This window comes from Poecilia formosa, unplaced genomic scaffold (assembly GCF_000485575.1).
Source record: "Poecilia formosa unplaced genomic scaffold, Poecilia_formosa-5.1.2 Scaffold27, whole genome shotgun sequence".
NCBI classification, from domain to species: domain Eukaryota; kingdom Metazoa; phylum Chordata; class Actinopteri; order Cyprinodontiformes; family Poeciliidae; genus Poecilia; species Poecilia formosa.
Window position 1 is genome coordinate 2,900,759 of NW_006799966.1, and position 18,399 is coordinate 2,919,157.

At 41.3% G+C, this 18,399-nt stretch overlaps 3 protein-coding genes across 4 annotated transcripts in view; 1 reads left to right on the forward strand and 2 right to left on the reverse strand.

Annotated features, from left to right (window-relative positions):
• ube2v2 (ubiquitin-conjugating enzyme E2 variant 2) overlaps window positions 1-563 on the reverse strand; it is a 6,811-nt gene extending 6,248 nt beyond the window's left edge. The window contains exon 1 of the mRNA XM_007548674.2: window positions 456-563. Coding sequence (XP_007548736.2) covers window positions 456-483 — 28 coding nt within the window. The 5' untranslated portion in view covers window positions 484-563. The remainder of the gene's footprint in view (window positions 1-455) is intronic.
• A 3,280-nt stretch (window positions 564-3,843) lies between these two features.
• On the reverse strand, window positions 3,844-12,900 carry mcm4 (minichromosome maintenance complex component 4). 2 transcript variants are annotated; one of them, XM_007548676.2, is made up of 17 exons: window positions 12,792-12,900; window positions 11,895-11,972; window positions 11,620-11,778; window positions 11,353-11,540; window positions 11,174-11,275; window positions 10,984-11,079; window positions 10,778-10,873; window positions 9,756-9,894; window positions 9,429-9,649; window positions 9,187-9,307; window positions 8,124-8,383; window positions 6,720-7,085; window positions 6,473-6,600; window positions 5,936-6,143; window positions 4,885-5,113; window positions 4,670-4,803; window positions 3,844-4,421 (listed from the first exon to the last, which is right to left on the reverse strand). In XM_007548676.2, exons 2-17 carry the CDS (start codon window positions 11,956-11,958, stop codon window positions 4,326-4,328), a joined length of 2,607 nt encoding a protein of 868 aa, XP_007548738.1. In that variant the 5' UTR covers window positions 11,959-11,972; window positions 12,792-12,900; the 3' UTR covers window positions 3,844-4,325. The 2 variants fall into 2 exon arrangements, with proteins under 2 accessions (XP_007548738.1, XP_016525132.1); XM_016669646.1 differs by having other exon boundaries at window positions 12,756-12,894.
• Window positions 12,901-16,969: 4,069 nt separating this feature from the next.
• cebpd (CCAAT enhancer binding protein delta) lies at window positions 16,970-18,396 on the forward strand. The gene has a single exon (XM_007548677.2). It carries the CDS (start codon window positions 17,200-17,202, stop codon window positions 18,067-18,069), a length of 870 nt encoding a protein of 289 aa, XP_007548739.1. The 5' UTR covers window positions 16,970-17,199; the 3' UTR covers window positions 18,070-18,396.
• Window positions 18,397-18,399: the final 3 nt, after the last annotated feature.

Genomic DNA, 18,399 nt, shown 5'->3' on the forward strand with positions numbered 1-18,399 from the left:
AAAAAAAAAAGAAAAAAAAAAAAAAAAGAAAAAAAAAAAAAGGATGAAAAAAGAGTTTTTTATTTATGATTATGATGGGAGCAGAAGACCGAACGTGCAAAAATAAAAAATCTCCCCCACCACCACCAGCAAATGATTATTTTCTTCTCCGTCAATCATTCGTCACATTCAGACTTTGACAGGTTTCCTCTCAAAGTCGCAGAGAAGAAACAAACGTTTTTACGTTTTCCTATTAGTTAATTTCATTACAGTTCACACATTTTGACTTTATTTCTGCTTTTTCGTGCAAGTTAGTCGGATGAAGTCAGCAGCTAGCAAGATATATTGGACTGGGCATTCAGCGCCGTGCTCGAATATTCTGGTAGCTTAATAATAGCTATACTGTCAGAATATACCGTCCATATTGGAAACTCAATCCATTCTAAACTCATGAATGCATTAAAATAGCCAGATACCTTTCTTGTCTTTGCAAATACTCGGCATCTGTAATGGTTTTTTGATACAACGAGCTCTTTTAGCTAACTCACGGGACAGGCTATTTCCTGGCCTTCCTTTAGCTAGGTTAGCTTCACGACATATATACGTCCCGTGGTGGCGAGCGCTCTGTCGGAATTATATATTAAAGAGGACCGTTACAAATAAGAGCAGCTATATAACCGCCTCGCGTTAGGTACTATCATTGTTTGGTGGACGAAATAACAGCGATGTGGGAGCTTCTGATGCGCTTTGTGTTGCTGTGGATGTTAAGAGCGCACACAAACCTGAGGAGGCCGCCATCTTCTTCAGCCGAGTCCAGAAGCACACAGAGGTGTGAACATCGGAGCGGGTAACACTGAGGAAGACACAGCAGCAGCAGCACACCGGCGGACCAGCGCACTGCAAGCTGCTCTGCCCTGCATATGCTGCTTTGCAAAAGCATTCGTACCCCTTGAAGAACTTTTGTTACAGTTTGTATCACTACAGCCTCGAACTTGAACGCATTTTACTGGGATTTTCAATTCAATTCAGCTCAAAAAGACCGTTTATTACAAAGGAAAACTACATGTTGTCAGAATACAATTTTCTTCAAAGGTGGTGGTCTGTATTGTAGCGATTCTGGTGAGTCCTCTGACTGAAGACACTGTTATATAGTACATTATTATGAAATTTTATTCATTATATATATATATATATATATATATATATATATATATATATATATATATATATATATATATAATAAAGTCCAATAATCCCCTGGGGTTCCAGAACAGACCCAGCTTGTTTAGCCTTTAGTCCCTGGCTCTGATGCAGCTACTCAGACAGATGATGGCAAAAAAGATTGCACTTTCCACAACAGAGAAGATATGCAACATCTACACTAAAGAATCTAAACAACCTGAAAAAGTATAGTCTGTTTTGTCCCTTCTTGTTTCTGTTTAACACCAAGGTATTATACTCCGTCTCCACTTCTTCTCCCTTGATGGAAATAGTGTTTGACCTAACCCTGTTTCTTTTTAAATTTACAATCACTTCCTTTCTTTTGTTCACATTCAAGATAAGATGATCATTCTATATGACATACGTAAAGTGGATGGAAACGATAAGACGGTTTACGTTTTTTTTTCTTTTTTTTTTTTTTACTAATAATAATCTGTAAAATGTGACACTTATTTGTAAACACCCTTTTTCCATATAGAGCCTCAAATCCTCTGCAAGTTTTGAACATAAAGGCTGTTCAGAATATGTCTGATCGTGACATATTCTCTGTCACGATCAGAGAATATGTAACTGATCCATAGCATAATCCTGCCACCACCATGGTTAACAGAAGGAGTTGTGCTTTTAAAGTAGTGTGCAGTAGTTTGGTCTAGACTGTTGTATGCTTTGTCCCAAATTTGGCTTGAGGCAAACTAGAAACAAGACTTCTTATTGCTTCCTTCTCGCTAGTCTGCTATAAAGGCCTGATTTGTGGAGTTTATGACAGATACTTGTCCTGTCTGCAGCTCCAGAGTTACTACTCTTTGCTGTTTTTCAGCTTTACTCTCTTCTCGCCAAGGTTTCCATTGAGGTAGACAACCATGCCTTTCAACTCTGTTTCCAGATGATGGATTGAACTACGCTCCTTGAGATGTTTAAAGCTAGGGATATAATTTTATAAGCTAACCCTCTTCTAAAAGTCTTCATTGTGGTGTATGTTCAACTAATGGTGAAGAAACAAACCAAGTAGAGTAAAGTACATATAGGTTTTGGTTGTAATGTAATTGAATCTGAAAAGCTCAAGGGTTACTCTCTAAAGATGGCCCTGTGCTTGAATCTCTGTCTTTTTAATTTCGCCAATAAAAACCTTTTATTACAAGTCAGGCTGAGACGCTCTACTTCATTGCACTGTGGAACTACTTAAAAATATTTATCTTTTATTGTTTTTAATCCTGCAGCATTGTGTGTTGTGTGACAAAAGTATACCTAAGCATATATGCTGTAATGATTTGGTCAACTTAATCTTTCATCATTCTTGCCGTTTCCTCTTGCTGTGGAAGTCAGGATGCGGTTACCGATACGATCGGTGGTTTTAAAAGAGCAAACATGTCCTGAGAAAAAAAAAAAACATCTGTTAATAGAGATGTCTTCTCACATGTCTGCAGCACCGTGCAAAAGTTTTAAACCAAAAGTCATACACCTTGTTTCAGACCTCTAAAGTGGTTTAGATCAGTGATTTAATACTCTGTAAGTTAAAGTACAAACAACACTGGATTGTATGCAGTGTTGTGTTTGGGAACGTTTGTATGTATTATTTATTCCTAGGGTTGAGTTAAGAGGCTCAAACTATAAAAAAAATAAAATAAAATAAAAAAAAAACATCCAACACCACACAAGAATTTTTGTTTTGTTTTTAATGCATAGTTACACGCATTGGCATATTTTTACATGTTTTATGTTACAAATATTTACATTTTACCTATGTTCTGTGTAGTATCGTTTCTAATTTATGCATTCCTCTGCATACAAATTTGGTCCTGTGTGGTTAAGTTTGTTAGGCCAGAACTGAAATAGCATTTGTGAAAAAGCTGATAATGCCCAGAAGATCTTGAATGTTTCCCTTGGCCTGTCAGATCCATGGACAGTTTTGCACTTTTACTCAATTTACACTATTTTTTTTTTTTATCCATTTTCATACGCAATTATTTTCTACACTTCATTGGACTGTGCCGTTGTTTTAAAGTTGTGAAAAGTTTGTTCACTTCATTTAAGACAAAGGCAATTTAATTTCATAATACGGCTGACTCTATGCTTAACATTTTGCAGAAAGAAAAAAAAAAAAAATCTGGAGTACTTGGAGGCATTCTTTAAAAAAAGTGCTACAATGACCCAAGACTTTTGCACATGCATTTCAACATTCACATTTGTTGCATTACATTTGTTAATTTTAACAAATGCAAAATATATTTTCATGTAGATTTTAAATCCATCAGCACTCCAAATGTAAAAAAAAATAATTAGGATCAATGAAACCATACGTTCATTAATGGTGATTTATACTTTACATAAAATATTTAAACAGGCTGTGTGGGAACCAGATATTCATTAAAGAAGCTCAAAACTCAGTACGCTCCAGATTCAGTGTTAGAATCCAGGAAATCGCAGCTTGAGCACATCCTGAAGCAGCAGCTGATAAAACAGCAGTGTTGAAAAGTCTGATAAAAAATATTTCAGAGCCTAAATAAAGTCATGAGATGTGAATTAGCCTCTTTAGAAGTCATTTAGATTAATAGATTGATTTTAAGCCTTGTCGGAAGCTAAAGCAAATTTATTTAGAGTAAAATATGCACTCATCAAAACAATTCCAATTATTTCACTCTCTGAAAATTTGATTATCCTTTATTGGAAATTATGCAAAACATACAAAAGTCCAGAAACGTTAAATATTTTAACTGAACAACTTATAAGACACAGACTGCAAAACTACAATAAAAAAAAAACCCAACAAACATTTTTCATGCGCAACATTTTATTTTTCTTCTATTAACACGCGTTTAGGCAAACTACATTTGAACTACACATCATACACTAGAGCATGAAAAAAAAAAAGTTTACGTCAAAATTTATAACAAACAAAATATATATTTTTAATATTACTACGTCAGCCTGTGTATGAATTTGTTTACAAGCCGTCCACTCCACGCCATGTTTTCTACACAAAAACTGACCCGAACCCTTCAGAGTCGCTGATTTAATTCTGACCATATTTTTAAATATCAGAATGATAAATGGTTGTTTTTACTCAAACTTTTCTTACTTTGTACAAAAAGACATCGAAACAGGGTTTGAGATCGCGGCGTGCGACCTCAGGCGAGCAGGCGGACGGTTTTCCCGGTGACAGTCAGGTAATCGTCGTCGGCCAAGGCTCGCAGCGCCTCGTCGAACAGCTCCTTGGTGATCGCCTGCAAGCGGGTCGGCAGAAGAGGAAGTGAACACAGGAAGTGAGAAGGCATTTCAAACCTTAGAAAATGTATTCTGAAAGCGATACCAACAGAAGTTTTTGTTATAAAAAGGACACGAGGCGAGGAGAAGAAGGTTGAAATTACCAGAGTTGCAAATTAAAACACCCGCTTCTCTTTGGCTGAACTGAGAAGGATCACTGCGCAAGGGCCGACCAGACCAAACACTACGGTCGATTTAAAACACTTACGGTTTCAGACTGTCCCCTGAGGTCATTGAGGAGCTGTTGGTACTTCATGGCCGGCGTCTTTCCTTTGGTCTCGATAAGCTTCTTCAGCGCCTGGGCCACCTCCTCCTTACGTTTGCGCGCCGTAGCGCTCATACCTGTCAAACGCAAAGATGGCGGACTTGAGACATGGCTCACGGGGGGGAGAATACAGAACGGTAAGGGCCGCTGCTGCGTACCCGTCGTCAGAATTGAGATGTCGACAAATCCGGTCCTGGGGTCGGTGGCCGACTGTTTGAGGGCCTCTCTGTGCAGCCGCTTGGCCTCCTCCACGTCGATGGTCTCCACCTTCTCGGAGAAGCGGACCTTGGCGTGCGCCTCCGCCAAGCGGATCAGGGACTCCAGCTGCCTGGGGTAGGCAGACACCATCCCATGGCCGCTGCCGATCTTCCTCATGTCCACATAGGCCTGAAACAAACAGGAACACGGTGAGCTGCAGCCATGACGGACTGGAACTGTTGGCTCTTCGGACCGTCCAAATAACTTCAGGTAGAAATTAACAGGAGCCAGTTAGGGTTTTTAAATACAGATATAACAACAAGTCAAGTTTTTAACAGTTGCAGCTGATTGTCTTTCTGCAATATTTGCATTGAATTTCCATAAAGACTGACACTAAAATGACCAGTAATGTGTTTTTAGATCAGTTTTCCTTGTCATTAGTTTGGAGTCAGATTTTTTTTTTCTTAAAATATCCATTTTCTTATGTTTATCTTTTTCTTTCTCAATTATAAAAACAGAAATAAAACACTAGTTCTTTAAAAATGGCAAGGAATTATTTAAAGTAGATATTTGTCTGAAAAGTTGTCTTTTTTTTTTAAGCGGTCATGTGACTAAATGACTTTCTAATAAGTCGTCTTCAGAGCAAAAATGGCTCTTTGGGTTGTAAAGGTTGCAAACCGTGGACTAGAATCACTGTTGCGCAGAGCTCCATTTTATTTTAGCTTTTCAGGTTTTCTTAACATTACAACCAAAAATTGGAAACTTTATTTCCACAGTCAGCTAGATTCATACTGAGATCAAACTGAACAGTTTGTTGTTTTCAGTAGTCATAAAGTAAAAACTAATGTGCATAAGACAATTTTTCTTAGTTATTCACTAGTTTAATGTTGGACCATGAAAAAAACGTCAAAGTTTATAAAAGCAGGCTGCATATACAGTGCTGGGAGGTGCGCTAAAGCTGGTTCAACTCCCCCCCCCCATCCCCTGCCAACCCCACAAAACAAACCAAACCTCGATGAGGGCCTGGCTGGCCTCCTCGCTCAGTCTCGGATTAATGTACGTCCGCGCGTATGCGATGTAGTCCTTTAACACGGCCATGTCGAGGAACTCTTCCTCCATCTGCTCCTCGCTCTGGTAGTAAAGGGACACCAGGTGGTGAGCCAGCCTGCGGTCGTAAGCCTCGTCTTGGGGATCCAGCATCAGGAAAATCAGGTCGAATCTGACGGAGCAGGACAAGTGCGTTTAAAAAGTGGCAGCAGACAAACGGCGTGCTGGAGTAGAAGAGGAGGAGGTTGAGTTGGCCAACCTGCTCATTTAAATCAGGCACTTTTTTTTTTTTTCTTAAATAGCAAAAAGGAATGTGATATATACACACACACACACACACTAGAAAGACGGAGAAAAAAAAAAGCTAATCTTTGGTGAAAGCAGGGATTTGGACTGCCAAATAAAATTGTATTGATTTATTTCTGGTGGATGAGTTTGTTCTTTTTATTCTGTTTTTAAGCACAGCGTGAGCAGTTTTTCTCACCATTGTTTGCTCATTACCTGGACAGCAGCGTGTGGGGCAGCTGGATGTTCTCGATCGTCGTCTTTTTCGGGTTCCACTGAGACTCCACGGGGTTCGCGGCGGCCAGCACAGCGGTGCGGGCGTTCAGCTGGCAGATGATTCCCGCCTGCGGAGAGCGAATAGGAAAGCTGAATCTCTTTTGCATTTCCCCCCAAGCCCCCCCAAGATAAACGCCTGAGCTCAGTCTTCCACTCGCCACACGTTGAGAAGCCCCGCCAAACGCACCTTGGCGATGGAGAGGGTCTGCTGCTCCATGACCTCGTGCAGCACCGAGCGCGTGTTGTCGCTCATCTTGTCAAATTCGTCAATGCAGCAGATGCCGTTGTCGCTCAGCACCAGGGCGCCCGTCTGCAGGACCAGCTGCCTGGTCTCCGGATCCTTCATCACGTAGGCGGTGAGACCCACGGCGCTGGAGCCCTTCCCCGACGTGTACTGGCCGCGGGGCACCAGGTTGTAGACGTACTGGAGCAGCTGAGACTTGCTGGTGCCGGGATCTCCGCAGAGGAGGATGTTGACCTCGGCCCGGAAGTGGCCCCGGCCCGTCTGACTGAAGTCTTTGCGGGTGCCGCCGAACAGCTGCAGCAGGATGCCCTGAAACGGAGGTGGAGGGAAAAATGCTCCGAGTTACATGCTGCCAACCATGCCACACAGACGAATGCGTTTCCGAGACACGACCATTGTGAAATTTTAAACTTGATATCAATTCTGAAAAAAAATAAATAAATAACAATATATATATAAATAACAGTCAATGCCGCTTTTGATATTACAGCAGTGTTTCTAAAAAAGGAGAAGAAGCTAATCAAATACAGCAACAAGATTTTTGGCATTTTCTCAATTAGGGCAAAATCAATAAGAGAAAAGTTCTTCTGCTGTGATTTAAAAAAATATATATTACTTTTTGTTACTTTTCTGTATTGCAAAGCACTAATAAACTCTTAAATCATTTTAGTTTCAACAATGCTGCCGATTTTCTCGATTACACTGCAACATGAATACTTTGCCAACCCAATTTCTTTTGATGAGGTATTGGTAAGTTAGTTAACCGAAGCTGAACATTTTGAGGTGGAAATGGATATTGAGTAAGGCAGGAATAAACAAACATCTACAATCATTCTGCAAATCTTGCGTTGTCCGTTTGCTGCAGAATTGGGAAATGAATAACATTCTAGAATATTCCTTGGGAGAAATATGTTGATCCTTTTGTTAGAGTTTCTTAAACATCTGGCTATGCTGGACAGTAGGGGTTGAACCAACTAGTCGGCTTTTAGACTAGTTGATTCTGCGCTCTGCAATGACTTTTCGTTTCATGTTAACTCGTCGCTTTTTTTCCCCCCAAAACCAGTCATCGTCAGAATCTCTGTTCAGAGAGTCAACAGAGCAACATGCTGCACATCGAGGCACAGCAGGTGGGTGTGCTGAATTTAGCTACTTATTATAAGCTTTCTTTTTATAATAAGATTGGTTCATAAATGTTCCAACATGCACACTGTCCAAATTGACCATATACCCGATTCATCAGGACCATGAAAATATCTTCAGAGTCTGTCAACAGCTTCGTGAGGCAACCACTACAAGGCCGCCACAGACACCTTTGGATTCTAGCGTCGCTCGCTCTCCGTCACTCACCTTCTTGATGTCCTCGTGTTCGTAGATGCTCGGCGCCAGGGCAGAGGCGAGGCGCTCGTAAACGTCGGGTTTGGCCGCCAGCTCCTTCAGGGTCTGCACGCGGTGTTCGGTGAACAGCTTCTGCTCGGCCTCTTCGTCCAAACCGTGCAGGCGCTTTTCATCCGTCTTACGGAAGTGGATGGCGTCTATGTGAGTTTTGTAGACCGACTTCACGTTGCTTTGACGGGGGTTAACGCGCATCGGGACCGCTCTGTAGATGCCTGCATTCAAAAGAGGGGAGAGAGTCGTGGTGAGGATGTATTCTTAAAAAAATAAAAATAAAAAATAAGAAAAAAAGAAAGATGCAGTGAGTCATGCACTGTTTTGTGTCGATCTACCAAATAAAAGCCTAAAAAAAGTGTCTTAAAGTTTGTGGGTTTTAGGGTGACAAAAACTTTTGCCATGAGTGAACAACAGCAGTAAGAACAAGCGATGTTTAAATACGACGCCATTTTAGCTTAGAATCGGCTGCCAAGAACCAAATTCAAAGAAGATGCAAATAATTTGAACGCAAAAGAGTTTATTTGGAAACGTTGACGTGTACCTGCCAAAGGTTTGACGTGAAGCACAGAAGATATTTGTATCATATTGTTTAAATGTGGCAGGGCTGTTCTATTTTAATCTAACCTGAGCCAATAAACTTCCTGTATTTGTATTACTGCAGTGACTTATACAGAAACAGAACATAACTTGCGGCCACTGAAATAAAAAACTGAGATCACTGAATGTGATTATCCCGTAGAAAAAGACAAAGAGCAACTTAAAAGACAAGTTGGAATATGGAGAAATCTTTATTATTCCTTGATTTAAGCTAAACTATTGTCCATCTGAGTTTGAGTGAAATACAAAAGGAATATTTAAACAACTTAAAGACATTTTACATCACGAGCTTTAAATTCAATATCAAAATTCAAAAACAAAATAAATCAAAACAGTTAAAAGTTTTCAAGCATCTCTGCTTTGGTACAAAAACAAATTCACAGAAATATTCGCAGCAACTAATGGGAAATTTAACAGAACTGACCCGTGATGTTCACTCGGTCTCCTGGCTGGACCTTGTCCACCAGGTCGTTGTGAGCGTACACAATAGTCGTGTGCGGCGTCTGGCCCGCAGGCATGTCTTCGGGGGACTCTTGGAGTTTGATCTGATCAACAAACGGAACAGATGTCACGACCTTGGCCACCGCGTCGCTAATTACCACCTGACGCGCTCCGAGAACAGGCGTCGACGGTGGTGCGCAATCTGCCCACCAAGCGAACTCTCACCATCTGTTTGTCTGAAAAGAGTGAGCGATTGTGAACGAGCGCCATGCTGTGGGTGGTGTTGCAGTGGCGACACACGGCTGGCTCGGCGATCCGGCCGCGATCCACCTCCGCCCGGGCGCTGAAGGCGCACACCTGGCACTGGAAGAACGCCTCCTGCATCTCGGGGATGAGCTGCGAGGTGCGGATCACCATGCCGCTGATGGTGATCAGCTGATCGATGTCTGCGGAGGAGAAACGCGACGCGTCACAGTTCACAGAAAGCCCACACTAAATATGGGACGGAATACTTTGCATGCGTGTTCATCTGGCGAGTCACTGGGGGCGCACCTTCTGGGTTGAGGCTCCTCATGTTTCGGGTCTTCAGGGCGTTGTACGGGCGGACCTGGATCTGGTACTCCAGGACCGAGTCGGGGAAACGCTCAAAGAAAAGCTCATTGACCGCCATGTCGAAGGTCGGGATGACTTCCTGCAGACATGGCGGAACACATTTAAAAAACAACATACAAACCATAGGAAGGTCTAAAAAGACGCCAACAAAAGCCGAAGTTCATTTATATTCTGTAAATATTGCTAATCTTCTAACCCTTGTTAATGACCGAGTGAATGCTGGCAAAGTAGCGCTGACGAAGGAGCAGCAAATGTTTTAGAACTTCTGTCGAATCACAAGGATCCAGCCAAGGTCATGAGGGATTCCAATAAATCTCTAAGAGAAAACGACCGTAGGACCCCTTCAGAATTTTTACTGGATCCTTGTGAAGCTGAAGATAAAATTTACAGCAGGATCCCGTGCAGAATCTTGTGAGATCCTCATGTGGTGCAAAAAGCAAATAATACCAGGATCCCTGTCAAGTCCTGCAGGATCTCACTAAGTTTTAAGAAGAAAACTACAGTAGGGCCCAAGAAGATCCTAAAAATAAAGCACTTTGCTCCTCCCTGCAGGTCTATGGAGTCACACAAAGCTGTGGCTCCAAACCTTTATGAGGCTCTCTGACCTGAACATGGAGTCGCTTACTAACTTTGGCCAAAAACTGATGTGAGAAGACTAATGTTTTGAGTCCTATGACGACATATATTAAAAAAAAAAAAAAAAGAAAGAAGGAGGTTCAGCATCATTGAATGTCTCTTGAATGTAAACACTGTTCATTACTGCTTATTTATGTTGTCATTTAGAAAGGTCAGAGGCTTTCTTTGTTGTAAAACTTAAAAGAAAGGAACATGTTCTTTAGATAGTTTTAATTTAATAGGTGCAAACACAAAAAATGCGTTTTGGATTTTAGAAGTTGCCAACTTGATATTTAGATGAAGATCAGAATCTGGACCAGTGTTTTAAAAGCACCGGGGTTCTTTACCTGTGGATAGCAGATGAGCTGTCTGTACAGCTCTGCATCAAACGACTGCACATGTCGACAGTTCACGTTCAGGACGGGATCACCAACAACACTGATCTGACAGATTAACATAGGAAAGTCAACTTTAGACAGGAGGAAAAAAAAAAATCATCATAAAGATTCCTGATGTAACTGTGCGAAGGTTCCGAGTTAAATGAATACACCACCTCTTCTAGCTTCTGCATGTATAGCGGCTCGTTTAGATCCAGACCAGCGTTCTCATCCTCAGTGGAGGTCGGGTCAGTGAACCTCTGCAGAAACCTCTGGAATTACAGGAGCAGCGCGATTAAAAACACCCAGTCCATCTCCAACACTGAAAGACATCAGTCAGTGGCTGTCAGTTTTAATCTGCTATACCTGGAACTTCTCCTTGCAAGTTCCAACGTTGACGTCAGTCCCCCAGATCACCAGCCTGTGGCCTGCATTGGGTTCACTGGCTACTGCACCGTCTGTGCTTGGCTGGGAAACAAAAACCAACTTTTAACTCCCGAGTTTCATACCAACGCGTAAGCAGAAGGCGACCAATTGAAACCGACCTGATCCGACTGAAGATCCACCTGGGGAGCCTTCCTGACTGACCCCAGATCAGGGCGCTGTCTGGCCGGTGTGCCACGCACGCCACTGCGCGGGGTCCCTTCAACCCTAGAGCTCGGGGTCCCTTCAACCCTGGAGCTCGGGGTCCAGTAACCCAGAGGGGAACTTATGTCCGCTTCATTTGGCATAACTGCATAAATTAAATTAAATTAGACATATGGTCCGATTTCATTTCTTCTCGTTTATGGAATAGATGAGCACAAAAGTACCTGATGGTCTCGGGCTGGAGAGCAGAGAGGTGTCCTGAGGGGCAGCCGGACTGAGGACGTCCGTGGCTGGGGACGTCGGCATGGGCATCAGGTCGCCACCGGAGGAGTCTTGGCCTCGGCGCCTCTGGGAAGGAGGCGAGATGGGACCCTCACTGCTTGCTGGGATTGGGTAACAGACAAAAGATAAGAGTGAGCTCCAACTTCAAGTTACAATGTGATTTGGTAACTTTGCATACATTTTTTTTTCTGAAGTTAAATTAAAAAGCTGAACTTACGTGTGGCAGGGTTGGTATTCCTTCCACGCTTGCGGCCACCGGGTGTTGAAGCAGGGGAAGACATGGTTGGTGGGAGATCTGGGCAGAATATGGATAACATAACGCAATGTACCTCATGCTGTTGTTTTCTTTACGTGCTTTTTTTTTTTTAACATAAGATGAATGACATTTGGGGTATTTCATTCAAATTATATTTGCATAGTCATATTTTTAATGATTTCCTCAAGGAGGTCAACTGAGAAGCTGCAAGTATGCATGGAGAAAAACTTTGCAGTTTTATTTTGCATTCTCACAGGTTGAATATAAATCTAAAAAAAAAAAAAACCAGATAAATAGTTTAGCAGTGTTATAGCACTGCCAAAATACTCGGGATTTATCTTTGACCATATAGGATTTTCTTTTCCAATAATTAACGAAATACTTAAAGGCAAGCATGACAAAACGTACAACTTGCAAGTCAAGTAAAAGTTTATCTATATAGTACCTTTACAACAGCTTCAGCTGACCAAAGTGCTTCACAGCAAACAACATCACAGGTAGATAAATTACAAAATAGAAATTTTCGCTTATATAGCACGTCGATCGTTTAAACCTTGAATGTTTTGGATAAACATACAGAAAAGTTTTCATACTTAGTCGTTAAAGTGGATTAAACGACTAAAGCTTTTTAACACGGAGGTATTTCTTGCTCTAGCAACACTTCGGCCACCATTTGGCATGTGGCTCCAGGGAGACAATACCCCATCTCACTTGCTTTCGGCTTTAAATATCGCTTTATACAAAACAAACCGCTCCGTTTGCATTCAGGTCAGCTCGCCTAACAAGCCCCACTGCGACGAACCGGTCATAAAAGCTGCTTACCTTTCAAAAAAATTGACGAATTTGTTGTTTTCTTACCTCTTCTTGTACAGGCGTCCGACTGCTACAGATGTGGCGCGAAATTGTGTGTTACGTCATTTTCGCGGGGAACTTTCAGCCAATCACAAACCCTGAATGCTCTGCAGTTTCCGGCTTCCTAAGTAAGTTCAGTTTATGGTTGGAGGGGTGGGTGTCCTGAAGAGGGATTTATTTTGTAACTTTTAAATAAAACGTATGCGGGTTTTTTTTCTTCCTAAAAATACACAGCATTAGTTTGAAAGGTCTCCTATGCTTATATTTGGTGCTAAAGTAATGTTACGGAATGTCTTGTATGCACCGATAGTCCGGGTTGGTTTGGTTCGGTCCAACAAGTAGAAGCCCATTTTCTGCTTCCGCCATGTTATTATAAACACAAACATAAATGTCAGATCATCAAAATTAAGGCAACATTAAAGCGATAAATCACTGAAATAACTCGGGCGTAGTACAAAAAAAGGCTATAGTGCTTTACAAATTTTAACCATTTCTGCAATATATTTTCATTTATAAAATGATTTATTTTACGACTGAAGTCTTAGTTGTAAGCCCTGCAATCAGTTTTATGAAATAAGATGTGTAAGTTTAATTGCATAGAGTCTAAACTATGGAGAGCCATTTCAGCCAAATAGGGAAAATAAATAATGAAAAATGGATAAATAAAAAATAGATAAATGAAAAAGCATAAATGAAAATGGAAAATAGGGAAATTAAAAAAGGCCAGGCATAAATAAATCTGGGAATAAATAAATGTGTAAATGAATAAATATAAATGGGAATAAAGATGCCAGGGCTTCCAGAGCAACCACACACATTAGTATCCAGCAAGCTGGATTTATTTATTTTACCCATTTATTTTATTTATTTTTTTACTCATTTGTTTATTTATTTTACTCATTTATTTATTTAATTTAGGCTGAAATGGCTCTCCATACTTCAAAACCAATTCAGTGACACTGCCTCACACTTTTTCCTACAAGCTCTCAGCCCTAGGCATGGGTCATTTACATTTGAGAAGAAACCACACCCAGCAAAACAAAGTTTCGGTCATCCCACCCCACACCCAACACAAAGGGAGAAATGACAAACCAAATGCCCCCAAGACTAAAACCGGGTCATCTACATCCCTTCTCTGCACATGTTGGGTGTTGGGGGAGTTTTAGTTTGTCACCTTTAAGACAAAATGAAGTAAAGAAACTGCATTTTTTTAAAATAAATAAATAAAATCAATGCATTTTAAGTTGCTTAAAAATAAGCAAAGAAAGGAAGGTCTGAAGTACTGACATTTAATAAACGCGTGTATTTTGCTCCTGCAGAAACATCCTGCAAATACAAACATTCACCACCATGAGGTGCAGTTTCCATGCTGGAAGTGAAAGGGAGAGAGGAAAAGTACCAAACATCCTAAATGGAAAAGATGAGAAACATTTCCGAGAAGTTGTCAGTCCATGTGTGACTTAAGGGCACCTCCTAGAGAGACCACTGGTCATAAAAGATGATCAAAAACATGTCTTTTATCACTTTTTCTTAGCAATGTTTGACGCAATGCCTCCTAATGTCCTACTATGAATCACACAGAAAATATCTAAAACTAATTAGGTTTGGTTTTTGTTTATTTAGTTATTTCTCTGAACGTCATGTTTGTAATATTTTTTAAGAAATTCTACCTGAAAGTACGGTTCATTCAACAATTTTTTTTTCAGTTATAAAAGCTTAAGAAGAATTGAAAAGTTTAGAAAATATTGTGAATTCTTTAAATGCCTCTCAGACCTCTTTTTTTTAATGGGAAACATTTTGACTTGAACATTTCCAGTTTCACTACTCAGAGCAAGACAACAACAGAGATTTCCTGTACTTCTGATACGGTTCTTACTTGCATGTTAACATCACACTTTTTTGTTGCGTCTTTGTGTGATAGGACTTTTACTTTCCTTGAAAATCATCAGAATACTTCCTCTGCCACATTTGGAGACGGAAGCTTATGTTCCTTTTGACACGTTCCAACCAGTCAGCGCATATCCTGCAGTATGTAAACAGCCCAGTATCATAAGACCATTGAAAAAAATAATAATAATAATAAAAGCATGTTGCATGGGAAATACGCCTCCTGCCTCTTCATGTGGAGGACTTAGAAATGATCTAACATGCATGAAGCCGAATTCCTCAGTCAACTGTATTTCACAAAGCGACTGATAAATTTGAAAAGTTATACCCGGAAATTGTTTGTCAATTTAAATTCACAAAAATCTCATGCTGATTCATTTGATACAAATCCTGCAAATCTTTCCTTTATGTCCAAGGCCTTTTAAACTTTTACTTCACCATATGAAGAGGAACTGAAGTTTGTTCTAATATTTTGAAAGACAATAATTTAGCTTTTTTATATGATTAATAAAGAGAGACTTTCCAGTTATTTCAATATTTCAAGTGAACCATAGCATCATTTGAGTCAAGATGTATGAGTTGAAGTTCATTTTAATGACTGGCGGGTTACAAGAAAAGAAGCACCACAATTCTAAGAGTTACATAAAGTCATTTATTGAAGATATTTAAATACAGAAACAAATTAAATCATTTTAAAATAATTATGTAATTAAGGCCACTGTGTTATGGAATACGCAAGACTGCTGACTCAACAGTTGTCCAGCCGAAACAATGACACACTCAACTTGACTGGTATCATAACTAAAGAGGCTGGCTGATCACGAAGTGTTTAATTCAAGTTTATTAATGGAAAATAAAGTGGAAGGATTGGCAGAAAAAGGGACGTGGACTGTAGCTGTCCACAGGGCTTCCAGAGCAACCACACACATTAGAATCCAGCATATGGGCTACAAATGGTGCATTCCTTGAATTAAGCCACTTAAGAAGTGAACTTCTTGCACAAGGGAGAAGAAAGGCCGGTATTAAGGGGTCTGAAGTTCTCTAATGTGAAAGTACATTTTGAACTGAGTCTGAAGAAAGAGTGAAGAAGCATAGAATCGTAAGTTGATTAAGGTTCAGTTTAAAGTTTCCACAGTCAGCAACTGTTTGGGCAACCATGTCATCTGCTGGTACTGATCCACTGTTTTATGAAGTCCAAAGTACAACCATTACCTGGAAATATTAGAGTACATCATGTTTCCCTCTTCCGACAAGCTTTATTGAGACACTGATTTAATTTTTCAACGGAACTTGGATCGTGGCCAGCGGATCACTTTTGCCAAAAGTACCAATATCTAGTTTAATGGTCCCACAGTCCTTGGCAGGCCAGCAGACCTGCCTGACCTAAACTCTATATCTAATCTCAGCATTGTCAAGAAAGCAACCTGGACTTCCTGAATGCCACATGTCTCCATACAATGCCACACTGATTATGTAATCCATACTATTAGGAGCCCCAGTTAATTGTTGAGTGCATCTAAAAAAATATTCTTCCCACTGGTATTTAATTTTCTGATATTAATTAGCCGTATAGTATAATCATCACAAGTCTGCAACAAATACATATGTAAAAACTGTAATGAATACACTTTAGCTACAAAAAAACAAACAAAAAAAACAACTTTTCAATAAGGTCTGTAAATGAATCAGCTGATTCCTCGTCATGTGTACATTTCATAAACCCTGTTATGATGATAAGATGCTCTGCCAGAACTAAAGTAAACATCAGAAAGCTGAACACATGTCAGGACCCAGTTGCGCTACAATAATTTTTGCTATGTTGAAACAAGTGAAGATGTTCTGCTGAAGGGCAATGAATGGAGAAATGGGATGGGAGATTCGGAGAATTGTTTGTCTCCTTCAGAACCGTCTTCACTGTTCTTTGTAAAACATGCAGGGTATAAGTAGTTGCCCCTCCCTGGCTCTGACTAAACTTTTTCTATCTCTCTCTTTTTTTCTTTTTTCTTTTTTGCATCACTACAGCAATAATACTTTTTTTGTAGCTGAATAATTCCTCTGCCAATTTCCTTGGTGATAAATTTAATCCTGTTCCCAACAGCCAGAGCACATCCTGCACTATGTAAACAACCCTGAACCATTCATACGGTCATAGTAAAAAGTGGGCGGTGTGAGCATCACGCCCCCTACCTACTCAAACGAGGTACCACGTGACCCGTGTTTGGATTTGAGTGGCTCGTAAGAGGGCGGCGTGTGTGACGTCAGCAGGGAACGATACAAAACACTCCGCGAAACTAGCGCTGCCTCAGAGAAGTGACAGTCCGCTAAGATAGCACTGACAGCATCCTGACAGTCAAGGTGCAGGAACAAGAAAGCCATCCGAGATTTTTATTTACTTGAAGAATTGCAGAGAGAAAATCTGCAAGGTTGTCGTGCAGCTGAGTTGCCACAGCAGTGGGCTACTTTTTAAAAAAAAAAAGTTGTTTGTTTTTTTTAATTCTCTAACCACGTGGACAAGCCAGCAGGGTTCATGTGTGATATATACAGCCTGGACTCTCACTGCGTGTCCCCACAATGCAACATGAGTTGGGCGATGGAGCCTGCTAACTTCTATGAGAGCAACAAGCTTGGGGGGCCGCAGCAGGGGGTCTCAAAGCCGGGCAGCAGGGCTGACGGCGTGGGCGAGGAGAGCACCATGGTGGAGCTGAGCACCACCACTCCAGCCATGTACGACGACGAGAGCGCCATCGACTTCAGCCAGTACATCGACTCCATGACGTCGGTGCCGAACCTGGAGCTGTGCAACGACGAGCTCTTCCTCGACCTGTTCAACACCGTGAAGCAGGAGAAGCCGGACTTCTACAACCTGCAGAGCGCCGTGCTGTCCGGCGGCATGATGCAGCAGCAGCTGTCGGCTGTCTACGCCAAGCAGGACGGCGCGCCGGAGAAGGGGGCGTTCTGCGCCCCGATCAAGCAGGAGTCCGACTGGAGCGACAGCGACATGTCCTCATCCCTGCCCTCCCAGATCGAGACCTGCGCCCAGACCTCCGTCAGCCTCCCCACGGGACAGCCGACTCCGCCGACCACCCCGGAGCCCGTCTCCGCCAAGTCGTCCCCGAGGAAGATGGGCAGGGAGAAGGGAAAGAAGTCGGTGGACAGGTTCAGCGTGGAGTATCGGCAGAGGCGCGAAAGGAATAACATTGCGGTGAGAAAAAGCAGGGACAAAGCCAAGAGGCGCAACTTGGAGATGCAGCAGAAGATGATCGAACTGAGCAACGAAAACGAGAAACTCCACAAAACCATCGAGCAGCTAACCAGGGAGCTCACTGGGCTCCGAGAGTTCTTTAAGCAGATGCCCAGCGCCTCGTTTGCAGGCTCGGCGAGCTCAGAGGGCCGGTGACACACTTTTTTTTATCTTCTATGAACTGTGAGACTTTTAGAAGACATACCTCAACAGACACTTGTCTTTACCATCTGTACCAGATGTATTAAGCTTACCATAATGGCACTGGAAAATATGTTGTTGCTGCCATATTTTTTGTGGGATTGTTTTCTCTGTATTAAATTATTTTACCACTGCATTTACATGATGTCATACCTGATATGGTACATGTTTTATAATTTCTAACTTTGTATAAGAGCCAGAGCATGATCTTTTATATAGTTTGTATAAAACCTTGAAAATGTGTTTATAAATCTGTAATAAAGAAACAATGATAAAGTGAAAGGA

Coding starts and splice junctions, on each gene's coding strand:
- mcm4 (XM_007548676.2), bottom strand. CDS start 11,958: ATGTCTTCCCCTGCTTCAACACCCGGTGGCCGCAAGCGTGGAAGGAAT. Junction 9,650..9,755: donor GAGGAGCCTCAACCCAGAAG/GTGCGCCCCCAG, acceptor TCTCCTCCGCAG/ACATCGATCAGCTGATCACC. Junction 6,601..6,719: donor AGACCCTCTCCATCGCCAAG/GTGCGTTTGGCG, acceptor CGCTCTCCGCAG/GCGGGAATCATCTGCCAGCT.
- cebpd (XM_007548677.2), top strand. CDS start 17,200: ATGTGTGATATATACAGCCTGGACTCTCACTGCGTGTCCCCACAATGC.